The sequence below is a fragment of the Opisthocomus hoazin genome, chromosome 18, assembly GCF_030867145.1.
Source record: "Opisthocomus hoazin isolate bOpiHoa1 chromosome 18, bOpiHoa1.hap1, whole genome shotgun sequence".
NCBI classification, from domain to species: Eukaryota; Metazoa; Chordata; class Aves; order Opisthocomiformes; family Opisthocomidae; genus Opisthocomus; species Opisthocomus hoazin.
Window position 1 is genome coordinate 16,617,289 of NC_134431.1, and position 26,144 is coordinate 16,643,432.

Here is a 26,144-nt window from a genome sequence, read left to right on the forward strand (position 1 = left end):
TCCCCTCCTCTCACCCTCCTGCATGGTCTCCTTTAGAATGCATAAAGTTGGTATCTTACAGTCTTTAGTATAGATGTAATAATGGTTCTGTAATGTAATAATGTAATAATGTTGTTCTAGACCTTTCAGGGGCTTTTACACAAAAATCTAACAATATTATTTGGAAACTTAATTTATCTGAGTAGAAACATAGATAAAAGCTCAGAATACTAAGGTGTTTCATGTTAATCAAAAGTTTGAACAAAGGCAGAGAATTGTTTTTTTCTTGCAATGCATGATAATAATTCAGTACCATTTTTAGCTTCTGTAAATGGAGTTAAAATGTTCTGTTCTTTTCAGCCTCGCTTTTACTGTCTGCTGCAGTGTAGAAGACAGGAACCTTGCTGCAAAATCCAGCTCCAGGTCATTATAAACTATATAAAGCTGTGGTTTAAAAAAATACATTAGTGTCTGCCTGTCTGCTGTTAATTTTTTTGCCACTGCATCTGTGGGAGGCTGCATTTACTGTTCCTGAATGGTGAACAGATTCCCCAAACGGATCTGTGATAGGGGAGTGTTTCCTAGAAGACTGAAAGCCACACGTCTATTTCGTAACAACATAAAGTCAAGGAATTCATAAATGGTGTGAACGGAGTTTTTCTTAAGTTCAAAGCTGACCTGAATTAATTAATATTTTTTCTCTTCTTTAGATCTTTTGGTGTAATATCTACAAAAGACAAACTTCCTCATTAAAACAAAAAGAAATCCAAATAAATTAGGGAATGTTTTAGAACTGAGAGAAAAATCACACGCACGGATTTTCAAAAGATTTTCAGAATGCCTACAATTAAGCATCAATTGGTAGTGATGTCCTGCAAAACATCTTCTTTCGTGAAACAATGAGGAAATGAAATCCGTGGGCCATAACTCGCTCGCGGTGACTCCTACGGCTTGTTGAGAAGTAGCAATATTTAGAAAACAATACACACATACAGATTTAAGAATTGGACAACGGTTCTCTGTAGATGTTTATTCTACTTACAGTAACAAAAACCTGTGAAGTCCCGTATTTTAATGTACAATGATATATTTTGTCATATAAAATACAATTTACAGAAATTTCTATCAAGTAACCCTAAACAAACACACTTAACTTTTTGCATACTTTTAGGTATGTCTTTAAATTAGAAACATCTCGTTAAGAAAAAAATCTTACACCTTAGTAGATGTTTGCCTGTAATACCACCTCTGCATGTTAACATTTTGTCTATAGGTTCGGAATACAGATGCCCATTTCAACCAGCAAATCCTTGACGTAGGAGGACTTCAAAGATGCACCGATACAAACTGTAAAATCTGTAGTGAGATACAGGGCATACATGCTACCTGTTACGTAGTCTTCAAGATGCAAATGCGTATAGGAATCTAATTTTACATTTCCAAAACTATTTTATAAAAATACCAAAATATTTACCCAACTGTTAATCTACACGGTCAAATAAATTAGCGGGGTTTTATTTCATACTTTAGAGTTACGTTCTTGAAGAATACATGAAAAGTAGCAATGTAATGTATTTCACAGCGAAAACCTTCCCTCCTGAATCACAAGTACCACCACTCTTCTCTTCAAGCTTAATACAGTTATACCTTTTTTAGTGGAGAGTTTTATATGTATATGACCAGCCTAAGTAGGGTCTAACAACAAAACAGGAGCAAAACACTTTTAGAATGAAAAATACAATAAAATGGGAACTTATCTTAAGTCTATGGCGAAATTCTGCAACAACAAAACAATGAAAAACCAAACCAGAAAGATGTTCCACTAAATCAGTTCAGTCGAAGAGATTTAGTGGCCTGTTTAACCTACTTACTTTTCTTTCCTTTGGTATACCAATTTGTTTGTAGTCTTAGCCTTTTCCAAAGAAACTTCTGATGTTTTCATAAGTTTTGCTGGTTATAAAGGTGCTACTCTTGTATGTTCTTTAATTACGGATTTGTGAAAATGGGACATTTGAAACCCCTTGGCCTCATGAAAAAGCTAAGTATGACTTGTTTCTTTGCTGTACACTTAACAGATGGATTTCAAAACACAAAATACCTGTATATAAAAAGGAAGATAGTGCACTTTAAGCTTATAACATTCCGTTTTCAAATCCTCCGTCAGTCACAAGTAATTATTAACACTGTTCTTCTGCAGCCTTTTCCTAAACACACAGGACCCTTCTGTTGTAAAATAAAGAAGAAAGCAACAGTGGACTCCTCTTTTTAAAGCGTGTGCTGTAGGAACAACGTTGACACCAAAATATCACGTGAATGAGATGTAAAGGTATGGCTCCTAAGGTCTGGATTAAATTCTCTTATAAAATTACAATTCAAGTTACTGGAAAACATAACTTTATAATCTTAAAAAGCAATATGCTCTTCTTAGACTTTTTCCATTTGTGTACTGTAAATGGAAATTTTAAGATAAAGATGCAAGTAGAAAAAACAAAATTTCAGTACAGGTAACGCTGTGAATTGTTGTAAGAAAAACTATGCACAAAATGCAGCAAGTGAAAGTCCAGTATGTTCTTGCCTTTTATCTACTTGAGTATTTTCGTTCACAGTTGTTCAAAAATTGCTAATTTGTCAGTCCATTTTGTAAGGCTAGTTTTACAACAGCTTTTTTGTAAAGGTCAGAATATACAGTATATACAGAAGACGCCGACTCAGTCCTTGCTGTGTTGTAAATTATTTATGGCAAATAAAGTATCAGTCATATTTCAGTCATATCAGTCACATTCCATTAATATCAGTCATATATCAGTCATATTGCACTAATCAGTCATCTTTCTAGGACTGATTAGTGGAAGACGAAGCCTCTGTTTCTGCTGGTTTCTGAGTTTCCTTCGGTGTTTCCGGCTTCATCTCTTTACCAATTTCCCTGCTCTTACTCCGGTCTTTGCGATCTTTTCCTCTTTCTCTTTCACGATCTCGATCTCTCTCTCGATCTCTTTCTTTTTCCCTGCTTCGATCCCGGTCCCTGTCTTTCTCTCTGTCACGATCTCTGTCTCTGCTTCTTGATCGCTCTCTATCACGTCTTCTGTAGGATTCTCTCTCTCTTGTTCTTGCTCTTTCTCGGTCTCTGTTTCTTTCCCATTCTTTAGCCCGCTCCAAATCCTTGTCTCTGTTTTGGTTTCTGTCTCTGTTTTTATCCCATTCCTTGTCCCTGTGTCTCTCCCAGTCCCTGTCTCTATTCCAGTTTCTGCCACGGTCTCTTTCCCAAGGCCTGCCATGCTCTCTTTCCCTTCGTCTTTCCTCAAAGGGTCTACCTGGTCGATTATCTGCTTGCTGAGGCTCTGGCTGATCTAAAACCTTGTCTTTATTTCCTCCCTCATATCTTTCTCTCTGTCTCCCTTCAAATGCCTGGCCTCTAAATTCAGGATTTTTGCCTTCTCGGAAGTCAGATGCTGACCACTGCCCTTCTGACTCAGATCCTTGTCCAGAAATAGTGGAAAGAGATGCAGATGGTCCAGCTTCCTCCCACATCTCTTTTCTGTGGGGTGGTGGATGGCTTGGAAGGTCCAGGAGTGGTCTTGGGGTTGGCTTCATACCTTGTGGTGACTGACCTTGGAAATGAAACCTAGAAGGAGGAGGTTCGTTTTCTTCTGGAAACAGGGCAGGTGTGGCTCCTCTTGGTCCTCCAAACTGAAGCGGTGCTGGACCTCTCTGGTTGGCAAATCTGGGTGGTGGACTCCCTCTGCGTTCTTCAAATGGCTGTGGCAAAAGTCCTCTTGGACCAGGTACATGATTTGGAGCTGGGCCTCTCTGCCCGTCAAATTGGTTTGGGTGAGGCCCTCTTGGTCCCCCAAAATGACTTGGGGCTGGGCCTCTTGGCCCTCCAAACTGAGGGCCTCCTCTCTGTCCTTTAAATTGGGCTGGTGGGGGTCGTCTTTGACCTCCAAAAGGAAAAGGCGAAGGTCCTCTGTTTCCCATGAACTGAGGTGGATCTGGTCCTTCAAACTGTCCTGGAGGCCTAATCATTTCATTATACTGGGAATCTGAGAATTCCCTTTGTTCCATGTGAGGTTCCCGATGATCTTCAAACTGAGATGGTGACATTCCTCTTGGAACACCATGATAAGGAGGGGCGGGGCCCCTGTTATCACCAAAAAGAGATGGTGGTCCATGCTGTGTAGAAAATAAGGAAGGAATGGGACCCTTTTGACCTCCAAATCTTCCAGATGGAGGTCCTCTTTGCCCATCGTTATTTGGAGAATCATGCTCTTCAGAGAACTGTGGTGCCGGTCCTCTAAAATTAGGTCCATGAGGTCCTCCAGGTGCATTGAGCATCAGTGGTGGTGGAGGCCCTCCAGACAAAGAAAATGGAGGTCCAGCTCGGTTTTCTTCAAAGTGCTGTGGGGAAGGTCCACCCTCACCCTGAACTGATGGAGATTCAGTTGGTTCTACAAATTGATGAGGCTGAGGATTTCTTTGTTCATCGTATTGCACTGATGAAAGACCTGGTTCAAAGTGACCAGCTGCCTTTTCCTGAGAGGTAAACATTGTATTTGAAAACGAATCCCTTCCTATTATTTCCGTTGACTCATTTGACCACGATACTTTGTGCATATCTTGCAAAGACTGACTGTCGTTTGTTGTGGAGAAATTAGGCTGAAAAGATGTACTTGGAGGTGTTGGAAGCAGCACTTTACGTAAAGGTTTGGATGCAGAAGGTTCTCCAGCAGCCATTTGACTCATGTTTTCCAAATTAACTTGAACAGTGTTTTCAAATTTGCCATTAGATGCCTCTTTCTGGGACACTATAGAAGCCTTCTCGCTTGAAACCCAATTATCACCAGTAAAACCAGGCTGAGGAGCAGAAATTAAAGTTTTCTCTTCCTTACCAAGTGAAGTCTGCAGAGCATTTGGAAAACTTGCTGCAGCAATTTCTCTTGGGGATATCTCATTCTGTACCACCTGGGGCTTTATTCGAGAATCAGCATTGTCACTAGTCTCTGTCGCCATTCTTCTGGCTTGTCGAGGATCTCTGTTCTGCCTTGGGTCACAGCCCTGGTTTAAGACTTGTGCTTGTTGATTTAAAGATGAAGATAAATCTACCTTTTGTGCAGCTTGCTGGTCCTGATGGAATAATTCAGTCTTTATTAGGGAAGATTTTGGTGGTGGTGACATTAAAGCATCAGACACTGAAAAATGAGCCATTGAAACACCAACAGCGGCTCTTTGTTGTCTGAGGGCTTCTTCTTGTTCCTCCAGTTGTCTTTTCTGTTCTTCTATTTGTTTGTTTAATTCTTCCAACATTTTTTGCTGTTCTACCAAGGATGAGGATGCAGATAAATCAGGAACATACGAAGCAGATGCTTCCAAAGAATTGCTTTTAGTGTCTGTATACATTCTGTTAGGTAAATCATCAACAGTAACTTTTGCTTCTTCCAAGATAGTTTCATCTTCTGGATCGTAGGCCTCATCCTCTAATTCTGCTGTATTAGATGGTTTCTCCACGTTATATCGTTTTTCACTGTCACCAGTCTGCATTTCAAAAGCTTTCTCCGGACCATATTCTTCTTCAGGATCGTACGGTCTGTCATCCTCCTCCTCTTCTATAGCTCTGTCTTTTGACATCTGTCCAAACTGCTGCACAATGGGATCTAACAAAGGAACAGCTGACACTCCTCTGTCGGCGGCAGCTTGACCTTCCTGATGTGAAGACTGGGCAGTACCAGAATCCTTAGCAAGAGGCTCAAAAGTTTTCTTTTTTCCAAAAAGCGTCTGCAGGATGTGCTCGAGAGGTGTGGCAGTTTTGGAGGATGAAGATTGCGTAGCAGTGACGCTTGCAGAAGCGGCAGTTGAAACGGGTGGTGGGACAGTAGTTGTGGGTCCAGTTTTAATCGAGGACAGTATTTTTAATACTGAAGGTGTAACTGCTGAGGGGTCCGGCATGGGAGGCGGGGGTGGAGGTGGAGGAGATCCAGGTGGTGTTGTACTTACAGCCGAATCTCCTGCATAAAGGGTGTATTTGGGAGTTTTCTTCTCTTGCGAAGCAGCCAGCGGCCCTTTGGAGAACAGCGATGTTTCGCTTTCCTCATGTGCTTGAATTCTGCTTCGCTTTTCCTCTATCTTTTCTGGTTCAATGCCAGTGGCAAGACGTTTCCCTTTCTGACAGATTACCAATCCAAGAATTAAATTCGGCCGAGATGACTCAAGACCTGCAAGGGAACACAAAGATTGCATATGTAAAAAAACCTAATCTTTAATTATGCTTTCAGTAGAAACTTACTATTTTAAACAGTGGCAGCTACAAGAGTCATAAAGATAAGTTTTTCTAAATTCCAGTAGATGACCTATTGGCAATTTTCATTAGTCCACAAGCATATGCATCTATAGGCAGCTTTACATGCATCTTTACTTTTTACATAATTTGTATGTAATAACTTAATGTTTTAATCCCTTCCTTGATATTTCTACTAAAAGATCGCAGCAGCAGGTATGATTGCTGAACAGTGTCTCTCCAAATGTGCAAAACCAAAGAAAGTTCTCATATTTTTTGTATTGTTACATTGCTTTTGTTACTGTTCAACAAAACCCCTACCTCTTTCCCTGAAAAATCATACATTCACTTTTAAATAGCTTGCAAATGTGTTGTACACACAGAGATACTGAAAAGTGAGAAAACCTGGGCTAAACTTCATAACTATATTTCTGTTACAATCTGTGCTAGAGACTACAGTGACACTTCCACCAGTCTATAAATATTTTTGTCTATCTCCAAGTTAAGCAAATACCAGTAATTGCTGAAAAGATAACCTCAAACTGCATTTGGAAACAACATTAGAGCTTGTAACCCACTCCCTGTTTGTTTTTTTCCAGCTAGACATTATTTTAAAGCGTGATGGAAGCAGAGAAACCGGTACCCAACACGGCAGACAAGCAGAGGAGAGCTGGAGCAGCCCCGAGTTTGGCGTAAGGGAGGACGGGGAGCAGGGTGCGTTTGCTTTCTGTGCAAGAGAAGGGGTGGCTGGCTGTGAACCCCATGTGCAGAGGGCAAGGTGACACTGCACCCTCTGTGGCAGGGTTCGGCTGGAGGCCCTTCCATAAGTTAAAAACAACCCATTGTTGGCAGAATTACTCCTTTGTGAAAGCTTCAGACCTGAATCCTCAGAAAAGTATATCCACAAAGGACAGGAAAGTTTCTGATAAAGAGGAAAAATGCAAAGGTCTGTAGCTCTGCTTCATGCTACTGTACTTGTTCCTTCTACATGCACAGTTCCCACTGGCACTTGCGGAAGATGAACAGGCCCAGAATGAAGGCCAGGGAGTAAATCCATAATTTAATCCATAAATTAACATACAGTGGGGGGCAAATGTACAAAATCTGTATGAAGGGAGGCTTAACTTCTGGATTTAATGACTTTTTAAAAGGTCCTCATCTGAGGACCACTGGCTTTCCCCCATATCTGCCATTAGTTATTATCTGCATCCAGCTAGGAAGCAGCAATATAAAAACACAAAACAATCGGTAAAGTAACAGATAATATTAAATTTAAATGGTAAGGTGAGGATGCTGCCCTACGTTGTTCCTTCTATTCAGGATCTTGCAAGTAAGAGTTTTGTATATATATGTTCCTTGTTCTTATTAAAGCAAACCACTGCTCATTAAGGAACAATTTTTAAATGTCTAATTATTAGCACTGATAATTTTTGATACCAACAAAAAAACCCAGGCCCCACAGTTGCAGGTATCTTCCACTGGCAAACCACATTCACAGATACCTTACTCTGCTGAAACAACTGAATTCGAAGTTTCAAGGGGACTCTCAAATTGACCATCTAATGAGAAAATCCAGTTTTCCTAAGTTATCTGGTTGCTAACTTCACACTGAGAAATCAGTAAGAGAGTTTAGTATATTTTTAGGTTAAATGTGAAGTTTTGTCAGTGAGAAGATACCACCTCTCTTGCAGCTTAAGCTAAATTCAGTTAGAACCTACATCACTACAAGATGAAAACTTGGCTGAACTGATGTTAAGGGGTAGCCCAAGCCTTAGAACCAATTAATTAAAGATTTCTTCTTTAATGAAAGCCTGTACTGCAGAAATTATTTGCAGGTTGCTAAATGATACACCAAAACCACAGCTGCTTTATGTTTGAAACTTACTATTTCTCAATACTTGCTACATATTTCATTAAGCAATAACTTTTGTTCACAGTTTCTCCCCCAAAATCACTGACGCTTCCACTTCTTACACTCATATCTTATCCCATGTAAACCTTATTTTCCAAGTAATGAACTACAGATAAGAAGACAAAGACAGTAATTTTTCAAATAAAGTTAGCTAACATCAAAGTTTTATAAGATCTCGTGACAAAAACAAACCCTCCTCTAAAATTCTGTGTTCTTCTGATTATAACTGGTAATAGCAGAGTGAAACCGTTTTAATCACTTAAATAAAGAAACCAGCAGTGTCTGGTTACTCCCTAGAAAGTCTTTTTAGAAGACCGCACAAAATTATAATGAAAATTTGAGGACAAATCTAAAATATTTGCTTGAGATTTCCTATCAGGAATTGCGCTCACTATAACTATGTTGAGAAACAAGAATAATTAAATTTGAGTGAATGTTCTCGGATCACCATCATTTTGTAGAATGCATTCTAGATCCAAAATAGAGTTTATATTATTTCACAAGTTCAGTGGTCAAGTTTTACACAGTTCTGCAGTTAAGATGGTATTGGCCATGCTGTTTTAAGTAACCTTTTATTTTTCATTTCATAATACCTATTATTTCCTAATTGTACATCTAAAATTCAGTGCCAAAAAGATTTTTTCCTCCAGGTACAAGACTTCAGTGTTTCTAAGTGGGGCCAATTTTCACCACCTTCTTTCATGTTTAGAAAAAATGATAAAAATTATAAATACATGACGAAAATTAACCGGCTGTATCATCAGAACTAAGATTCACTAATAATTCAGTACATGTACAAATTTGCCCCACAAAAGAGGCAGAGATGCTCGGATGTACAATGCAAGTAGGCAGGACAGGAACTAAACAAATAATTATTTTCAGTGGATCTAAGATTATTCAAAAAGAACCATGTAATTACTTGTCTTATCCATATACTCAATTGCAGCCACAGCCTAAAAGCAATTCTAGCAATTCTGATCACTATAATTTACTACCTGAAACAAAGTGATATTAATATATAACATAGAGGCATAGTTCAAAAGTAAGACAACGGGGAAAAAAAGATTCACAATTTACAATCAGAATAGACTCCTTAGTTAAAAATGGTTCACTGTGTGTCAATTTGCTTTATATCTTTTCTTTATCAGTATGGGAATAACGACTCCACGTTTGGTCGGTGTCGACCAGCGCAGCGTCTCTCACAAACTGGTGTTCATCCAAAAACTCCTAGCAGGCATTTGCTGCTCTTCTGTTGTTAATGTGGTTGTCTACTTTTAGGCAGAGACTTGTGATTTATGCAGTTAGTCACACTCAATCTCAAACACTGAATAATTGAAATACACAGGTTTCAAAAATCCATCAGACAGGGTATCTAATAAACAGCAATTACTGAAAAATCAGTTTTGAATCCCTGTAAGAAACAGAGATCAAGTCACTAATTACAATGGGGTAAAATTTTAATACACTTCCAAGACAATCAATTCCAGTAGTAAGTTAATAATATTGTTATAATGTTATCTGTTTATAGTCATCGCAGAATAAATCCACCGAAACTTTACAGTCTGATACTGTAATTTTACACAAATATTAGGAGTTACGCCTAACCTGGCTTCTGCATTCACTCAAAGTGATCAAACACGAAATGCTTCTTTCAAATGGAAACATACAGCTAGACTAGCATTTCCGAGGTCCGTCCCATTCCATTTCCATACCCATAAATAGGCTAAGTGCCTAATTTTAGCTAATAAGGAAAAAGTTGGCTGCAGTCTCCAGCGGCTGCCTAATGACTGTCTTTCACAAGCAAGCATTTTAAAGGTGCTGCAAGCTGTGTTGTCATAGTCGCTTTCAGTGTTGAATTATTTATAAAATATTTATCCTCTTATGTATTTGAAGTCCACATACTGGTTTTATCCTGTTACATCCTGTAACTGAAGCCATTAAAGCAGGATATACTAAATATTAGTATTGGATGAATATTTGTTTTTCTTACCCTTAAATGCATTTTTTCATTAAATCAGTTTTATCATGTTTATGCAGATACTGGCCACATTTTTCCCTATCATCAGCAGCTGGTAAGAAGTTACCTGAACTGTTAAATATATATGCCAAATTTCTGTACCTCAACTGCAAACCCCCAGGAACGGCCTGAGCACACCCACGGTGTACATTTTTACACTGCAGAGACCAATGCAAGATATTCTTTAAATTTTACCAACACCATTTAAATATCTGCCCCAATTAATCATGAGAGCAACTGACAACTACCATCGAATTTGTGCACCCTCAATGCAGGGACCCAGATCACTCCCAGCCCGGCAGCACCGTGGCGGTGAAGGTGCTCCTGCTGCATGGCCTTGGCTGGCATGGAAAGGAGGGTTCCTCATGCCACCTTCTGCTGCTGCTGCTTTCCGTAACGCTGTCTGCCGAGAGGAAGACACCGAACTCCATGCAGAGTACAGCTAACGTTTTGTTCCACTTGTCGCAATTTTTAAGAGCATTCTGAACAGCATGAAGAGATTTCATGCCTTCGTAGTTTAAGAAAAAACACACTTCCTACTGTAAACTCCCAAAAGAGATACAGCAACATTTGTGGAATACTTTGCCAATATATGGCTGTCTTATTAAAATTCATTTTTCTTAACTATGTAAGGTACTTGTTACATACCCACTAAATCCCTCAATAAATCACTTTCTATTGGTAATTAAGTCTGATTATACTATTTTTTTAAAGTGCCTTGATATCTACAGATAAAAGTGCTGAATAACATTATGTGTGTATGTGAAACAGGCAAGTAAATTCACACATAGTAAACCACTGCAAAAAGACAATGCAGAAGAGTCCACCGACACATAAAATCTGGTAATAAATGTCTGAGATGAATTAAGAATAAGTATGGGTAACCTTCCATTTTCCTCTGTTTTTACATCACCCACGTCAAAGTTTTTGTTGATCTTCTAGGTACTAGCGCAGTTCAGAAGTCCTCAGTTGTGTTCCAAATCCAGTCCATCAGAAAACAGGAGAAATTCATAATCCGTATGTGCCTGATGGAACTGGCTGATACAGCTGGAATATCTTCTAACTAGGATTTCTGGAGTGGCAGGGTTTTATTGTCCTCTCCCTCCTCCCCCCTCCAGTCATAGTTCTGAGAGCATCTTAAGCTACCTAAAGCATAATGCTCTTCCAATCCTTGCTAAACTCTGTTTGAAGGTACCCGATGAAGGAGACAATGACCACTTGCCATAAAATCTTTTTATTGATTGTGAAAGGAAAAGCGGTAAATTCCATCAGATGTCATTAAAAAATATGGATTACATCTTTTATACATACACAAAACCAGAAAAACAGCTTACCTGATTTTTTTGCCCCCCTATACTGGATCCGGTGTTAAAATACGAACACAGCTTAGCACAACTGCGAGGCAAAGGCTGCTACAGAGGTTTCCAAGAAGTATGAATTGATAGCAGAAGTCTAACTGGGTCTTCTATGAAACTGTGACCTTATACGGCCTCTCTGCCTTTGGAACCTTGTTTCTGTTGCTACCCTTTAATCCACTTTGCCTACAAATACCTACTTCAGTTTGAAAACCCGACTCGTGAGATTTGCCTCCGTGAACAACACCTGCAAAGGATACCTGTCTCTCTCCTGAACAATTCCTTCCAGTTTTAAGTAACTTTTGCACTTCAAACTCGGCAAAACAAGGCTGACATTACAAATTGCTATGCTAATACTTGGTAGAGTTTATCTACGTTTGCCAAGCTCCAATCTAAGATAACAGTTTAATTTGAAATGAAAACTATAATGGAAAAGAAAGGGAAGTGTAAAAAGGAAAGCTGGTATTTCCATGTGAATGCAAGCAGGCAGCAGTTAGGGAAGGGCCTCCCTAAAGCAGGCTATTTACTAGCCCAGCAAAAGACTGCAGACATTTACAGCTGATTCAGTGCCCGATCCCATTCTTGGGTTACTGTCCAGAAAGGTATTTCTTCTGTTCTGGCTGGAAAAAACAGTCCATGAGTTAAGAGCCTCTGCCTGCATCCCTGTGCCAAAAGTCTTCTGCACTTAGGGTTTTCAATTCTTGGCTATGAAATGGGAGTAACAGTTTTTGCCTGCCTTTCCAGAATTCTGGAAGTTAAAGGCTATTCGGTGCTGAGATTCAACCGTTATAGTTGTATTGCTATAATTTAAATAGCAATAATCCTGCTGTTTTACCTACAGCCTAAAAACAATGACCTAGACTGTTCAAGGACGAGGAAGACAGACTTGGAGTGCATGAGAAAAATCTTGTCTGAGGATGCAGAGCAAGCACTCCTTGCAATCTCATGGAAGAGGGGCGAGTATTTAACTAATGATGTATCATTTGTTGTTGTTGTTGAAGTCATATGCCATTAACACATGAGAAGCTGTCCTAAACAGTGTTCTTCCTGCATATGAGCTCTGGGAATGCTTTATTGAGTTTAGTCCTAAACTTGTATTTGAGTAGAGGACCATCAGCTTCTCAGATAGGTCAGCTCCTTGCATGTTTGCTGTTTCATACCTACCATGTAATATTTTGCAAACCATTGCTATGACAATGAAGTATTACCTTCATCAGTTCTTCAGCTTCTCAATCTGTTATTTTACATAAAACCCCAGATATGTATTTGGAAACTACGCATATGCACCTCCTCCATCCTCAGATGAAGATGACATCAAATTTTGTAACAGAAGCGTGTTTCACAGCTGAATTCATTCTCAGTTCTTCTGTCACCATGTTCAAAGCACAAATATGGAGCAAACTCAAGCCAAACATTACTACTGGTAATTTCATCTAAAAATAGAAGATAATAATATAACCTGCCTATACCAACTGCTGCCTGCCTCCTACTAACCCTAAGGAATACGGATCCCTTTTCCCCCAGCAAACCAATTTTCACAAGTCAGTGATTTGGCTAGAGTTTGCTTCAGCCAGACCAAACATTTCCAACACCTTGTGCACAACATTGCACGTACAGCCTAATACTTAGCATGAGACCATGACAACTGAGTGAAACCACTACAAATATTACTTTTGTCTTCATAGATTTCTTGAGTCCTCTGTAGGCTAAGTTTCCTGCTCGATTTAATCGATGGTGAATGGCTTGTAGGGACCTGGGCTTTGTGGATTTATGGGTTGCTGAAGGCAGGGTGGGTTTTTTTTTGTTGTTTTCTTTTTTCAGTATAGTGGCTGTTCCACACACTTGATTTTACAGGTAAACTCATCATCCTAGTAGCATATAAACTCATCCTCCCAGTAGCAGATCAGCATTTTGTTGGAAAGGCTATGTAAATTTCAGACAATTTTATCTTGAACAGACTTGGATTTCCACTTTTTCCCTATTTACATACTTAAAAATTGGTTTTATATAAAAAAAATGTAATAATGCTTCCGTTAAACATTCAACATCAACTTGTCTCAGACTGACTTTTGTTTTGTGATTTTACCTAGCATTTAACCTCCCCTGGTTTGTGCTTACCTGGTCCCTCAAAGGGCAAGAGTTTGGAAGGAATTGGGTCCTTAGTACTCAGGGGGATCAGGTAGAGATCCTTGATATGTCTGTTGTTATTAGCTACAACACCAAAACGACCACGACTGCTAAAATAGGAGTAGAGAGAGATATAGGCAACTTCTTCTTCTTCTGTTGCAGGATGGAAACGAATCAAACACAATTCCTGTAATACAAAAGCAAAGCAGAAAAATTCAACCTGCAACGTGCCAGCAAATACAACGGTAAAGGGCAAATTCCAGGGGCAAAAATAAATTGTACATTTATCACCCAACTCTGTTTTCAAGGCAATACTCTAGCTTTAAGAGAGTACTGCTGTTCAATTTGTAATATTAAAACAGAATTTGGTTTGTAATTTTCAGAAATACAAATTACTTGGGTATCTTACATGAAACTAAACATCTTGAGGCTCAAATTAATACGAAAGAAATGGAAAATTCTTAGTTTCATCGTTTTATCTGTATACTGTGCATAATTTATTCACTTCTGAAGTGTTTTTAATAGTAAAATGTATTACATACATTAAATATGTTCCTTTTCTTTAAAATTTGTATTTCAATCTTCAATACTGAATAAATAGATTATTTATCTTCAATCATTAAAAATGAATAAATAGTATGAAATTAAACTACTATGCAGGAGAGACAGATCAAGAGGATCTGCAGCTCAATAAATAAGTTTCTTCAATAAAACAAAAATTTCCAAGGAATAAGTGGTGTCAGTAGTTTTCCATGTGTGACCTATGTCACTATTTGCTATTTACTAATCTATATTATAAAAAGTTGTCATTTTATATTGCTGTATTTTTCTTCCGGGCTTTGCAAAGGATTTTAAGTGGATACCTTAGAAAGCGAAGATTTGAGTTTGCCAACATAATCCCAGACTGTCTTCGGTAAGATCCTCCCACCAATATGAATTGTATCTGGTAAATCCTAAACAAGAAGCATTATGGTAGCATGAGAAAAACCAAGAGAGACTGATGTCTACAAGCAGCGTGGGTTGCCCCATCCCCGTAGTCGAGTGGATAACGCGCTGCCATATTCTAGTAAACTTCCATACATACTTTTCTAATTGCAGACAGGCTATTTCCAAATTTCAAGGTGTGTAATTACGGCACGTTAGCAAAAGGCTAACACGAAACAGAAGCAGCATTCCCAAACGAGGACAGCAGCCGAACGTCCAGTGGTTCTGTACGCCCATTACTGGCTCTGTTTTTACAGGGAAGCTGCTATCTGAAACGCAGACTTTTCTCCACGCTTTCAGTTTCTCAGGAAATGCTGCACTCGTGAGTACAAGTCACAACAATTCTAGTGAGCATCCTGGCATGAGGACACCGAAACACATTTTAGCAAAAGCAACACCAAAAAGAACCACCAACCCTACAGTACAAGTCCTAAACCACACATTTGTGTTTGAAACTTCCTAACAGTCACATAAAATGCACTTCAGAGAAAGAAAGAAAAGCTTATTTGTTTTAGCGCCAACTTTATACTTATTATTTGAACGTACACCCTCCCAGAATGGTATCATCCAACTGTTTTAGTTGAAAATTAGTATAAAGGATTACACTTTCCATAAATGGCATCCAGTTAGAGAAGGGAACATGAGATTTACTTGAAAATACTGGCTCTAAAACTTCTTTTCAAAAAACGAAGCTGAAATATAGGTATTACTCCACGTTAGAGCCTAACATATGTATTGACCTTGAACATGACATGAGAAGTCTTCACAAATTTGTGAGGAATTTTTAAAGGGCTTTTTTTTCCCTTGAGCTACTTTGCCTGTTCCTAAAGGGATGCCATTTACCACTGCTACAGTTCTAATATAAATATATATATACACATATATATATACACACATATATATACACACATATACAGTGACCCAGCCTTTCTAGGAACAGAAACTGCCGAACAGATTAATTCTCAACACATAAGCATGTCAGCTCTAACCTCGCTAAGATAATCAAAACACCCGGAGACAGGATACGCTTTAGTGACAAATTTGGCCACACTTTGCATGTTAATAAATCCTTTCCAAATGGTGTTGAGACGAGAGAGAAAGAGGGAAGTATCGCTGTCTTGAGGCGATCGTGGCTCTGCAACACTGCAAAACAAACCCAAAACAGAAAGGTTATGGAATACAAATCAGAACGGTCCCTTCTGAAGAAGAGAAGGCTGAGAGGGGACCCTAGAATTGCCTCTAAATATCTGCAGGGTGAGTGTCAGGAGGACGGGGCCAGACTCTTCTCAGTGGTGCCCAGCGACAGGACAAGGGGAAATGGGCACAAACTGAAGCTCAGGAAGCTCCAGCTGAACCCGAGGAAGAACTTCTTCACTCTGAGGGTGACGGAGCCCTGGAACAGGCTGCCCAGGGAGGCTGTGGAGTCTCCTTCTCTGGAGATATTCAAGACCCGCCTGGACGCGGTGCTGTGCAGCCTGCTCTGGGTGACCCTGCTTGGGCAGGGGGTTGGGCTGTGTGACCCACAGAGGTCCCTTCCAACCCCTGCCATGCTGGGATTCTGTGATTCTTTTGTTCTCTTCCTCCGTCTTCCTATTGATCAAATACTTTATTTTAAACAAATAACAGATTTTTTACTAAATGCTTTGTTAATGTTTTCCATTACCTTGATGGTAGTGAAAAAAGCAAGGAGTAACAGAAAATAAACTGGTAGCTGCAGACAGGCAAAGAGATGCCGAAAGATACGACTTTCATACAATCAGGTTAGCACTATAACTGTTGTGATCCTGACTCTGTAAGAAACTAATCTGAATTATGTATTTTCCACTAAATGAGTCAACAATATGCATCCAAAAGATTCTCAAGTAAAAGAATTTGCTATGAACAAAAATTTTTTAACTGCAGTTGCAGAAGGAAATACTTTGCAATATTTATTTTACCAGAATATGAAGGAAAATCACTTCCTTTCAAGCTGATCAACTGGTTAATTTTAATTCATATTCATAAATTCTGATGTAACAGCATTTTAATATAGGGCGAGAATCTGGAAATGCCTTTAAACCATCTCACATACACTTGCTTTCTGTATACTAATGTACATACAGACTTCTAAGTCTGCATAATAATTCAAGTTTTATTTGTCTGCCTAAACACACTGCAGAATCTTTGCTGTAAACAGAACACTTAAGCTCCAAAAATTTACCAACCAGAGAAGGCAAATGAGGAGAGGGTAAGTTAAAAATCTGAATCAGGCTACCTGAACTTTAAAGCTGCACATGCCTTTAGACTGGGAGGAGGGGAACGGGAGACGGGACACAGGGGACTTTGAAAATAACCACATTAAAGATTGGGTAGCTGGGTTTACTATGAAGTATACGCACTTGACATTGGGTGAATGATGAACCGCTAAGTATCTTGGATCTGGTGAGGATGATGGTTTGGTCAATATTGATTTGGGGACAGTCATAACTGGTTTTGAAGTTTCATGTTTCGTGTCCCCTGCTGCAACTTTGTCAGGTGCAGGACCAGGACGCAGGGCTGGTGTCACAGTACCAGAGGAGCTGCTCATGGCTGTCCTGGGGTCTCTGCCAGAAACTGTGACGGTTGTGACAACTCCGCCAGCACAAGAGGCAGGAAAAGCAGAAGCCTCTTCAGGTACAGAAGAATCTGTATTGTCATGGCCCTGGGTTGTAGGAATGTAAGTTCTTTCTACGACTGGCTGAGGAACCGTTTCTGCTACTGGTCCAGCATCAGTTTCCATTGCATCATCAGAGACGGCCTCTTTGGCAGGCTCCGCTGCTGGGGTCGGTGCAGAACTTTCATACTTCGGCTGAACTTCTGGTTTTGATTTTGCCTCCACCTTTTTAACAGAAGCCACTGACTTTATCTTCTTAGGAGGTACTTCATCTTCCGATGCTGAAATCTGACCTATGAATTTATTTTAAAAGCTTCTGATTACTATTTAACAATGAAATAGTTTGAAGAGAAAAACAAATAAACAAACAACATTGTCAACAGAAGAATTCTTTTACTTTGCACAAAGTCAGCACTGTCGATACCTGTACAGATTTTGCAGTTCAGGTCAAAAAGATGGGCTCGATGTTGACTTGTTGTATCCTTCAACATACTACTAAAAACATCTAGAGACGGAGCACTGTTGAAATGTGGTGCAGTTCGGGTTGACTCTTGCTGCTCCTAAAAGTGAACAAACACAAAAAAATACTCCAGATGATCATTAATTTCAACCATAAAAACCTCTTTGGAAACCATTAATTAACTTCCGAGCTTAAAAAAAAAAAAATAATTAAAGGCTTTGGTTAAAGCATATCATGTCAGAGAGAATTCTCAAATAATGTTTGTCCTCATTTAATTCCGCAGTGTTCGGAAGTAGATAGCTAATGTGCAGAAAGAAAAGATTTCTCTGTAAATTGACAGCAAGAGCTGAAAAATGCACAGCATTTTAGAAGTGCGTGCAAAATATGCCTATCATGTGGTTGTTGCCCTCCTTCAAGCTTAAAAGAAAGATGTGCATAGCACACCTACTAGGGGATAACGTCCTTACAGGTCACTGAGACGATCCGCGCTGCTGCTGGTGAAAAATCTGAGGCCCTAGTCACCATTTATCTCCTTCGATGTCTTCCCGCTGAAGCAACAGCCAATACTTACATCAGAATCAGACACTGGCGGAGAATCTTCCATGTTTACAACTTGCAAGTGTTCCCGTTTTACAGGTATTTTCTTGATTTCATGAGATTTGCTTCTTGACTCTATAATCTGAAAGAAAGAGAACCATTTTGTTTAAAAGTCCATGTATTTATTTTATAATTTTATTCCATCCTTTCTTATCATTTGGCTGGTGGTAGAGAAAAGGTATATTGAAACTGAACATTATTAGTATTTTATTAGGAAGAAAATGGTGCATTAACGCAATACGGGTGGTAAGGGTCGGCAAACTCACTCTTCCTTGGTATCTAAGGACACAGGGGAAAATTGTGTTACTTACTGCTTTAGCTGGTTTCTCTTTCCATACAGATAGTTCTTTAGATAAAAGTTCTTCTGGTTTCATTCTCACTAGCTTTGACAGTGAGATTTCCTCACGAAGGACACGATGAAAAAGTCCCTGAAAATGAAACAGACTTTGTTGCCATGGTGAAGAGAACCTGCTTGGGTAACAAGCAAGGTTTGTAGTGCAGAACAGGCAGAACCAGTCCCAGTTTCTTAATTCTCTCTTAAAAATACCGGCTACTTATAAGCAAATTTGGAAAGGTGCAGCAACCAGAACATAAGGATACAACAAACACAAAGTACGAATTTTCCTCATTATCACCGATACCTATTAATATAACTGAATAGGAACGTCAGACGTTGAGCAGCCGCTCCCGTTTCGTATCTATTGTAGAAATTATAAACAAGCAAACAAAAAACGTTTCAGGTGTTCTGCAGTGGATATTTTCATCTGCACCAGCATCCATTTTTTTCTTTTAAAGCATAAATCTGTTTGCGTACATGGGCAGTATTCAACCCATACTACAGAATGTTCGAAGAGAAATTAACAAAGTCTGTATTTATTTTAAGAAAGCCACTCTGTAAATAAATATTTCACACCAGATGCCCAAACTTAATAAATACACATGACCAATTAAAGTAGAGTTTGAATTCTTACCAGATAAAAATTTAAGATTTGAGTGGCTTTATAATAATCTTTTACAGTATAATTTGTAAGTCTCTATCTTGAAGCTCTTAATGTTGAGGGTAGAATTTGACACATCATTAAAAACTGAAAATATATTTTAGTATATGTTTACAGAAATTCCAAACCTGGTTTTTGGGGTCCTTGAGGTTGAACATGATGCTACGGTATTTACTCTTGTATCTGTTGTCCGTAACTTGAAATAAATTAAACATCTCCTTTTCAATATTGAGTGCTACTTTCCCTACTTCACTCTCTGTCATGACCAGATCATCGCTATCATTGACTCTGTTAACAACAAAAAAGGGTACATGCGTTTATGTTAGGTGTGAATCCTCAGGTAGCATTCATGAAAACCAGCTTTTCTGAGGAAGGAGCTAACCTCGGCTCCTCCTCCCTGAAGACTCCTTTAGAAGACATCTCAAAGCCAAAGCCTGTCTCAGGACCTTTCACTGTGAGCTACGGCAACCCTTCACGACTGTCCACAGAAGACAGCCCTTGTGAACTGACACCAGTCTCTACAACTGCTCCTGCTCAGGGCACTGAAGGTAGGAGTTTCTCTGCCATGAAGACACCGGGAGTCCAAGCACCTGAGTTTTAGTGCTGGATTTTCCACTTTCAACAGCATTTCCATGTCAAAGACAACACCAGAGTGCAACAGTCTATAATACATATTGATGGCTGCCACTAGCTTTAATAATCACTGTGGGACAATTTGCTTTTGTTTGGGTTTTTTAAAATTTTCCTAAGTGATACAGCTGTCCACTGACCAGGGTTTGTTGTTGTTGATTTTTATGTTGGGAGGGGAGAGAATCTCTGCTTCAGTTCGCCTTCAGCCTTTCACTGTGGTATTTCCTAGACCATGTTCCCTACAACGTCTACATCTGCACACACTGCCATCACCAGATTTTAAAACTTCAGAGCACCTGCATGATAGAAGCTTCAATACTGTAATTTAATTCCTCAACTATAATTGACTCAGCATAAATGGAATAGTGAGGTTTCTTTTTTTTAAAGGCTTTTTCACATGCACATTTATTTTATATTAGGATTTTAAACCTGAAATGCCAATTATACTTGTAGTAATTTGTAGTATAAATTCAATCCCTCAATATCCCTTATCAGAAGGTAAACAAAAGTCTGCAGGCTAAACATTTACATCTAGTTGTAGCTTCCTATATAAAATAAGTACTTTGAATTCCCACCTCTTCCACAAAATTTCTTTTAGGGACCGTCGAATGTTTTGTCGAATCTGAGAGTTGGGTTGTGACTGGACAGGGCTAGCTGATGCTTTTCCTTGGCTGCTTCCAGAGGCAGTAGAAGTGGAAGATGGTGACGGCCTTTTGAGTCCTCCACCCAAACTGGAAGATGTAGCTGGTTTTTTGGAAACTGAGGGGCCGTGAGAAAGAGATGAATGTTTGGAAGGAACACTGCCTGATGAAGTAACACTGCCTGAAGGAACCCAAGGTTTCTTGGGAATTACACCTTTGAAACTTCCAGCAGAAGGTTTAAGTGGTTGCTTAGTAAGTGATGTGTTAGAGAAGGATGGGGACTTCTTTGAAGGAAGATTTTTAGCAAGAGAAGACATCTGTTTCTCTATTATAGCTGCAACAGCTTTCTTCGATGGCAATGTAGGCTCTGCTCTGTCTTCATGCCTTTTCTCTTCCCTTTGAGCTGTTAAAACAAAGAAGAAAATACAACATTAAAGGCTTATCTTTATAACTTCCTCTCAATGAAGATCAGCTACCAATCTATAAAGAAAAGTCTGTGAAATGACATCTCCAGAAAATAACGATCAAGTAGTCCATTTAAGCTATTTAATTTCACTAGGCTTTTTAAAAGCAATTTTAAAAACCATGCAATGGTTGACATAAGTTTTTTGAAGAAATTTGTCTTTGATCCTGCAGAGAGTACTTCATCCCAGACGCCGACTGAAGACTTTAAGAGAGTTCCACTCCGGCTCTAAAGGCTGAAAATTTTATTTACAAGCTATGCAAGAAAACTGGAGGGGGAAAAAAAAAAGGCACCACCTTCAAAGATTCCTGAGCGGGATAACCTTCAAAAATCCCCAAACTTTCACACATTAAAAAAAAAAAAAAAAGGTGGCAATACAACCCACATCTTATACTTAACGAGAAAAATACTCATAGCACCTTACAGAGCCTGTTTATTACAGAGGCTGACCTGACTGATAGAGTCCATGAATTTGAAACTGCATTATTACCTTAAGTTTAGTATTACTGAAGTTTAATAAATTCTTTCCCCCAGACTTTTTATTTTAAAGAGCAAGCAAAGACAGACAACCTACACAGCACAGAAGTCGCTTAAAAAATATGAACACATACTCAATCTACTCGCTGCTAGCATTAACATCATACTGATGACATTGCCATAAACTATTCTTAGATCTTACTATTCAGTTCCTAGCTAAATTCTATATTTATAGAATAATTAAACATTAATATTGCTGCTCAGGCTGTGGCCATCTAATGCCTGTTGTTTGCAAACTGTTCCATTCACACTATTCAAATTTTCCACTTAAGCTTTTTTTCCTAATATTAATAGAATAATTGATACATGTCATACACAAGAAAATTTACAAAGTGTTAAGTAAAGGCTCCAGTTTTCACCCATGCTGAAGCCGTACACGCACAGGACTTGAAAAGCAATCATTTCTTTAAACTGCATTTCATCTGCCCACCTTCTGGCACTGACAGAACAACACAACATAACAAAAGAAAAGCCAAACACAAAAGCACACCACCACCCCCCCCCCAGCAAAAAGCCCCATAATTTACAAGACATTAAAGTTACAGTGGGCTGACACTGGCACATTTATCCTGACAGCTCAAGCACGGAAGGGTTCTGATGGGAACTGCCAAAAAACAGCTCCTGAAATACAATTGTTTCAATTAGAAAAGTCAAAAGTTTTCTCCCCAAAAAGCCTTCTTTCTCACAAATCCATAGATAGCCACTGACCAGTTCACACGTTAATTTTTAATCTCATGTTTTTAGCTAATGAAGGTTTGTAGATTAATTAGGCCAGAAGCCCTCGTAGCAAAATGCAGGACCCTGCCTGGGAAAGATCCAGGAATTTAACTATTGATAACTTCACCAAGGACCAAATGGTCCCTTCCTCACCTTCCCCATCTGCTATAGTGAGAGCAGAAACTACAGAAAGGCTCTAAAGCGCCCAATCTTTGTCTCTGTTCCGCGACGGACACGCAGGGGACCGGGCGCTGCTGTGAAGTCTGGTTCACGACACCCCACAAGTCAGGCCCAGCTTTCGGTGGAACCCTGCCCCAGACCGGGGAAGAGCTGGAGCACTCCGGTGGCGTCGCCTCTGGTGCTCCCTCGCCGCGGGAGGAGACCGCCTTGCGACCCTTCTCCGGATGTCGAAGCTCAGGCGCTGCCTGAATGCCAGCGCACGCTTCCAGCAGACAGACGCTGCCAACCCCGGTTTCTTTAAACGGGCTCTTACTGGTCGCCGTGTCGCCACAAATACAGGAACCAGTGGTTAAGATTAACTGAGAAACGATGCAGTACTTGAACTTTTGTAAGGCTAAGTATAAGGGTACGTGCTGAACATCTGTCTGCTGAAGCACAAGGAGCAGCAGCCGGAAGATCCAGGAACACTGCATCTTTATCCTGAATTTTTTCCTAGAAATATTTCACATGTAGACACCTTGAGGAATTTTTCTGAGTGAGATTTAACTGCCATAATACATTAAATAATTTCAATAATTTCAAAGAATGTGAAGATTTTGCTATAAAGTAGATTAAAATTATTACTCGCACGCTATTCCCGCAGGTTTCCCAGCAGACGGAGCTAGGGAGAGCTTCCGTGCGACCCACAAAGTCCCTCCTTGCGTCCCTGGCCTCCCCTACCCCGCCGACGCTGTGCCTGTGGTCGGGGGGCTTTGGCAATCCAGGGAGGGAGGAACGGCATCGGGAACTATTGCTGATGGTTTTTGTTTGGTCAAGTTCAGCACCCAGAACTTGACAGAGGTAAAAAGCCAACCTCTTTTGAGTTAATAATCTTGAAGAGAGAGAAGGCGAATATCCAAACCATGCGTGCTGGGAACGCTGCAGGAATTGCTCTACTTCCATTCTTTTTTTCCTGGTTTATTGCCTCTCCTCCGCGGAATGGTACCTTTTGGGGCAGGCAGGACAGCAGCACGTTCCTGTGACCCATCAGGGAAAGGCAGGACAGCACAGGTGGGGTTTCAAAATGACAACAGTAAAATGCAGTCCTCAGTGCTAAGACCTTTAGTTCTTTTGGTTTACAGCAGAAGTACAAAATGTGAAATTCTAAATTCATATTTAATTCGCTGTACGCTGTCTTTTTAATGATTAGCTCAAAGTAACAAGAACTACATTGATAAAATAGTACAGCCAAGATGTTTTGTGTCAATCAGATGCTGTATATGATAAGAACTATATCCACACCACAAACCTCTCTGTTACAAACAGCTATAGCATAGTAAGAATATATACTTGTAAAATAAATCAATAAATAAAAGATGCCAGTACAAAGGTAGATTGATGTTCCCAGGGTTGAAGGGCAGCAGAATCAGTAAGCGTCCAAGAAGAAAAATGCAGAAGCATCCTTTATTCTGCAGGCTGACATCATGACTATTTAGAAGGGTTTCCATGGTAAGGCACGTAATCCTGTGCTGCTTTAGCCATTAGAAAGTGTGCAAATATTTCATAAGCCTCATGAAAGTTTAACAGTTTCAAACTACAGCACTACTTTATACCAGTTAAAACTGTCTACTCGGACATACTTGTTGATTAGAGAAATCGATGGTACAGATTTTGTAGGTACTAACTCGGTCACAACTGAAGAGAAGACGCAGTCAATACCTACTACACAAAGTAGCCACTGTGTTTTATACTGGGACGTTTCCGGTCCTTTTCATCAATAGCTCCAGCATACCTACAACAAATGCTCTTAAACAAATTTAAAATAAAAGGACAGAGGTGACTACTGCACATTAGCCCATCCAGCCTGACGGAATAATAGGGCGCTTCACCAGACAGAAGATTCGTGCCAGAATAAAGCATTCAGTGGCTCTTCTCTCTGGCACTTCTGAACACACGGGTGCACCTCCCTTGGCTTGACGTTAGAAACGCTATTTAAAACAAAACAAAGCATTAATTCCTCTTTTCCCCATTTTGTCCTGCGAGGCACTTGCTAGGACAGCAACAGGATTCTTACTGACTGGAGAGAGGCAGGGGCTGAAAAGACCGAGAGGTACAGATGGAGCCGAGGAGCCAGCTCATTCCCAGAGCGAAACCCGATGAATCCTCTGGCAGAGAGGTGCATTCCTTGCATGGCTTAAGAAACAGCATCACTACGGTATGCTCACTACAGACATAACTCCAGTCTCTCCCAGTAGCTGCCAGCAGATACAGAGCCCCTCCCTTGGGGAAACTCCCTGCCAAGCTAAGCCAAATGTGACAACGTGCAGCTAAGAAGGAAACTTCTGCACGCGGTGGAGGACGTAACCGCCACACTATCTGCTGTGCTACAGCTGACAGCCACCTATCCTTCACGTGATTCTGTGCCTCTTGACATGGACGTTTGAGCACTGCAACGTGGTTGTCGAGGCCCAATTTACGCACGATTTCCACAGCGTAGCGCTGGTAGATTTTGCGTGAAGGATTTGCGGGACGCACTCGTATCATAATCCCTCGCTGACACTGGGAGGTTGTTTTACACCACCAGCATGGAAATAATCCAAAAGAAATTCTGCTCTGCCTCCGATCTCTTCAAAATATTTCTGTACAGCATTCAAGCCTGTTCTGGTTCTTCCCCCTTTCCCTCTCCACCCAGTCTTTCTTTGGAAGAGTAGCTTTAGAAAGCCACCTCAAAAATACACCACCACCACCCACTCCTGGTTTCTAAATTAAATTAAATTGAAAATTAAAATGATCTTATTTGTGATGGGTTATGTTGCTGAAGACATTATCTAGTTTTTCCAACTTTTAAATACCTGAAGAAATACGCTATTACTTTTGTTTGTATAGTTTTAAAATTACTCAAATCACGCTTCAAAGATCTTCAACTTCTTGCTCTAGTTGATGCTAGGAGTTTTAAGCGATGCTGTAGATAAACCATAGGCAGTCACTCTTGAAGAGTGTTTCGTGATCAGTCTGTACAGCTCAGATTTCTTTGAAAAATTTTGGGGAAAAAAAAAAAAGCACCAAAGTTACTATAGAACATTAAAGAGACTTTCACTTGTGAAACGTGTCTTGCAGCCATGCAAGCTGATCGGTCATTATGTAGTACCAGTTACGAGAAGCTTCCCTGCAGAATTTCAAGTTTGGCATAAAGCACTTCATACACCAGAACTGCTGCCTCTGGTGCCTAATACTGTCTTAACGTTTCCCTGTGTTCTCTTCCACCTACACTAACCCCTGTTTTCCCCCCTCCCAGGATAAAATTCCTCACGGCAGCGTGCGGGGAGCACAGGCTGACGGCCGTGGTGGCTTGTCCAGCTTGCAGAGACCTTTCCGCGGCAGCAGGACGGCAGCAGCCCAGCGCTGGAGCAGACGCTGCCTTGCACATCGGTGGCCTTCCGAGCCCGCAGCGCGGAGGGTGCTGGAGCCCCTGGGGTTTCTACACCTCCTGCTCGTGCTCCCGTCACTAAAACAGGGAGTTTCAGAAAAACAAAAATCAAAAAACCAAGCCACAACAAACTTTCGAACGTATGCACAGCATACAGGTTTGTGCGGCACCACCAGTAAGAAAGCTGGTAGTTCACATTCAGTAGTTTTTCTGTAAAAAAAGTTCTGTAAAAGTCCACAAT

At 40.1% G+C, this 26,144-nt stretch overlaps 1 protein-coding gene across 1 annotated transcript in view; it reads right to left on the reverse strand.

The window, feature by feature from the left end:
- Positions 1-994: 994 nt before the first annotated feature.
- The window catches only part of DIDO1 (death inducer-obliterator 1), a 55,916-nt gene continuing 30,766 nt past the window's right edge, over positions 995-26,144 (reverse strand). Inside the window, exons 8-17 of the mRNA XM_075438870.1 lie at positions 20,535-21,003; positions 19,458-19,617; positions 18,643-18,759; positions 18,306-18,413; positions 17,699-17,834; positions 17,021-17,567; positions 15,632-15,785; positions 14,522-14,611; positions 13,650-13,845; positions 995-6,185 (exon numbers count right to left, since the gene is read on the reverse strand). Of these exons, the coding sequence (XP_075294985.1) occupies positions 2,812-6,185; positions 13,650-13,845; positions 14,522-14,611; positions 15,632-15,785; positions 17,021-17,567; positions 17,699-17,834; positions 18,306-18,413; positions 18,643-18,759; positions 19,458-19,617; positions 20,535-21,003 (5,351 nt within the window). The 3' untranslated portion in view covers positions 995-2,811. The remainder of the gene's footprint in view (positions 6,186-13,649; positions 13,846-14,521; positions 14,612-15,631; positions 15,786-17,020; positions 17,568-17,698; positions 17,835-18,305; positions 18,414-18,642; positions 18,760-19,457; positions 19,618-20,534; positions 21,004-26,144) is intronic.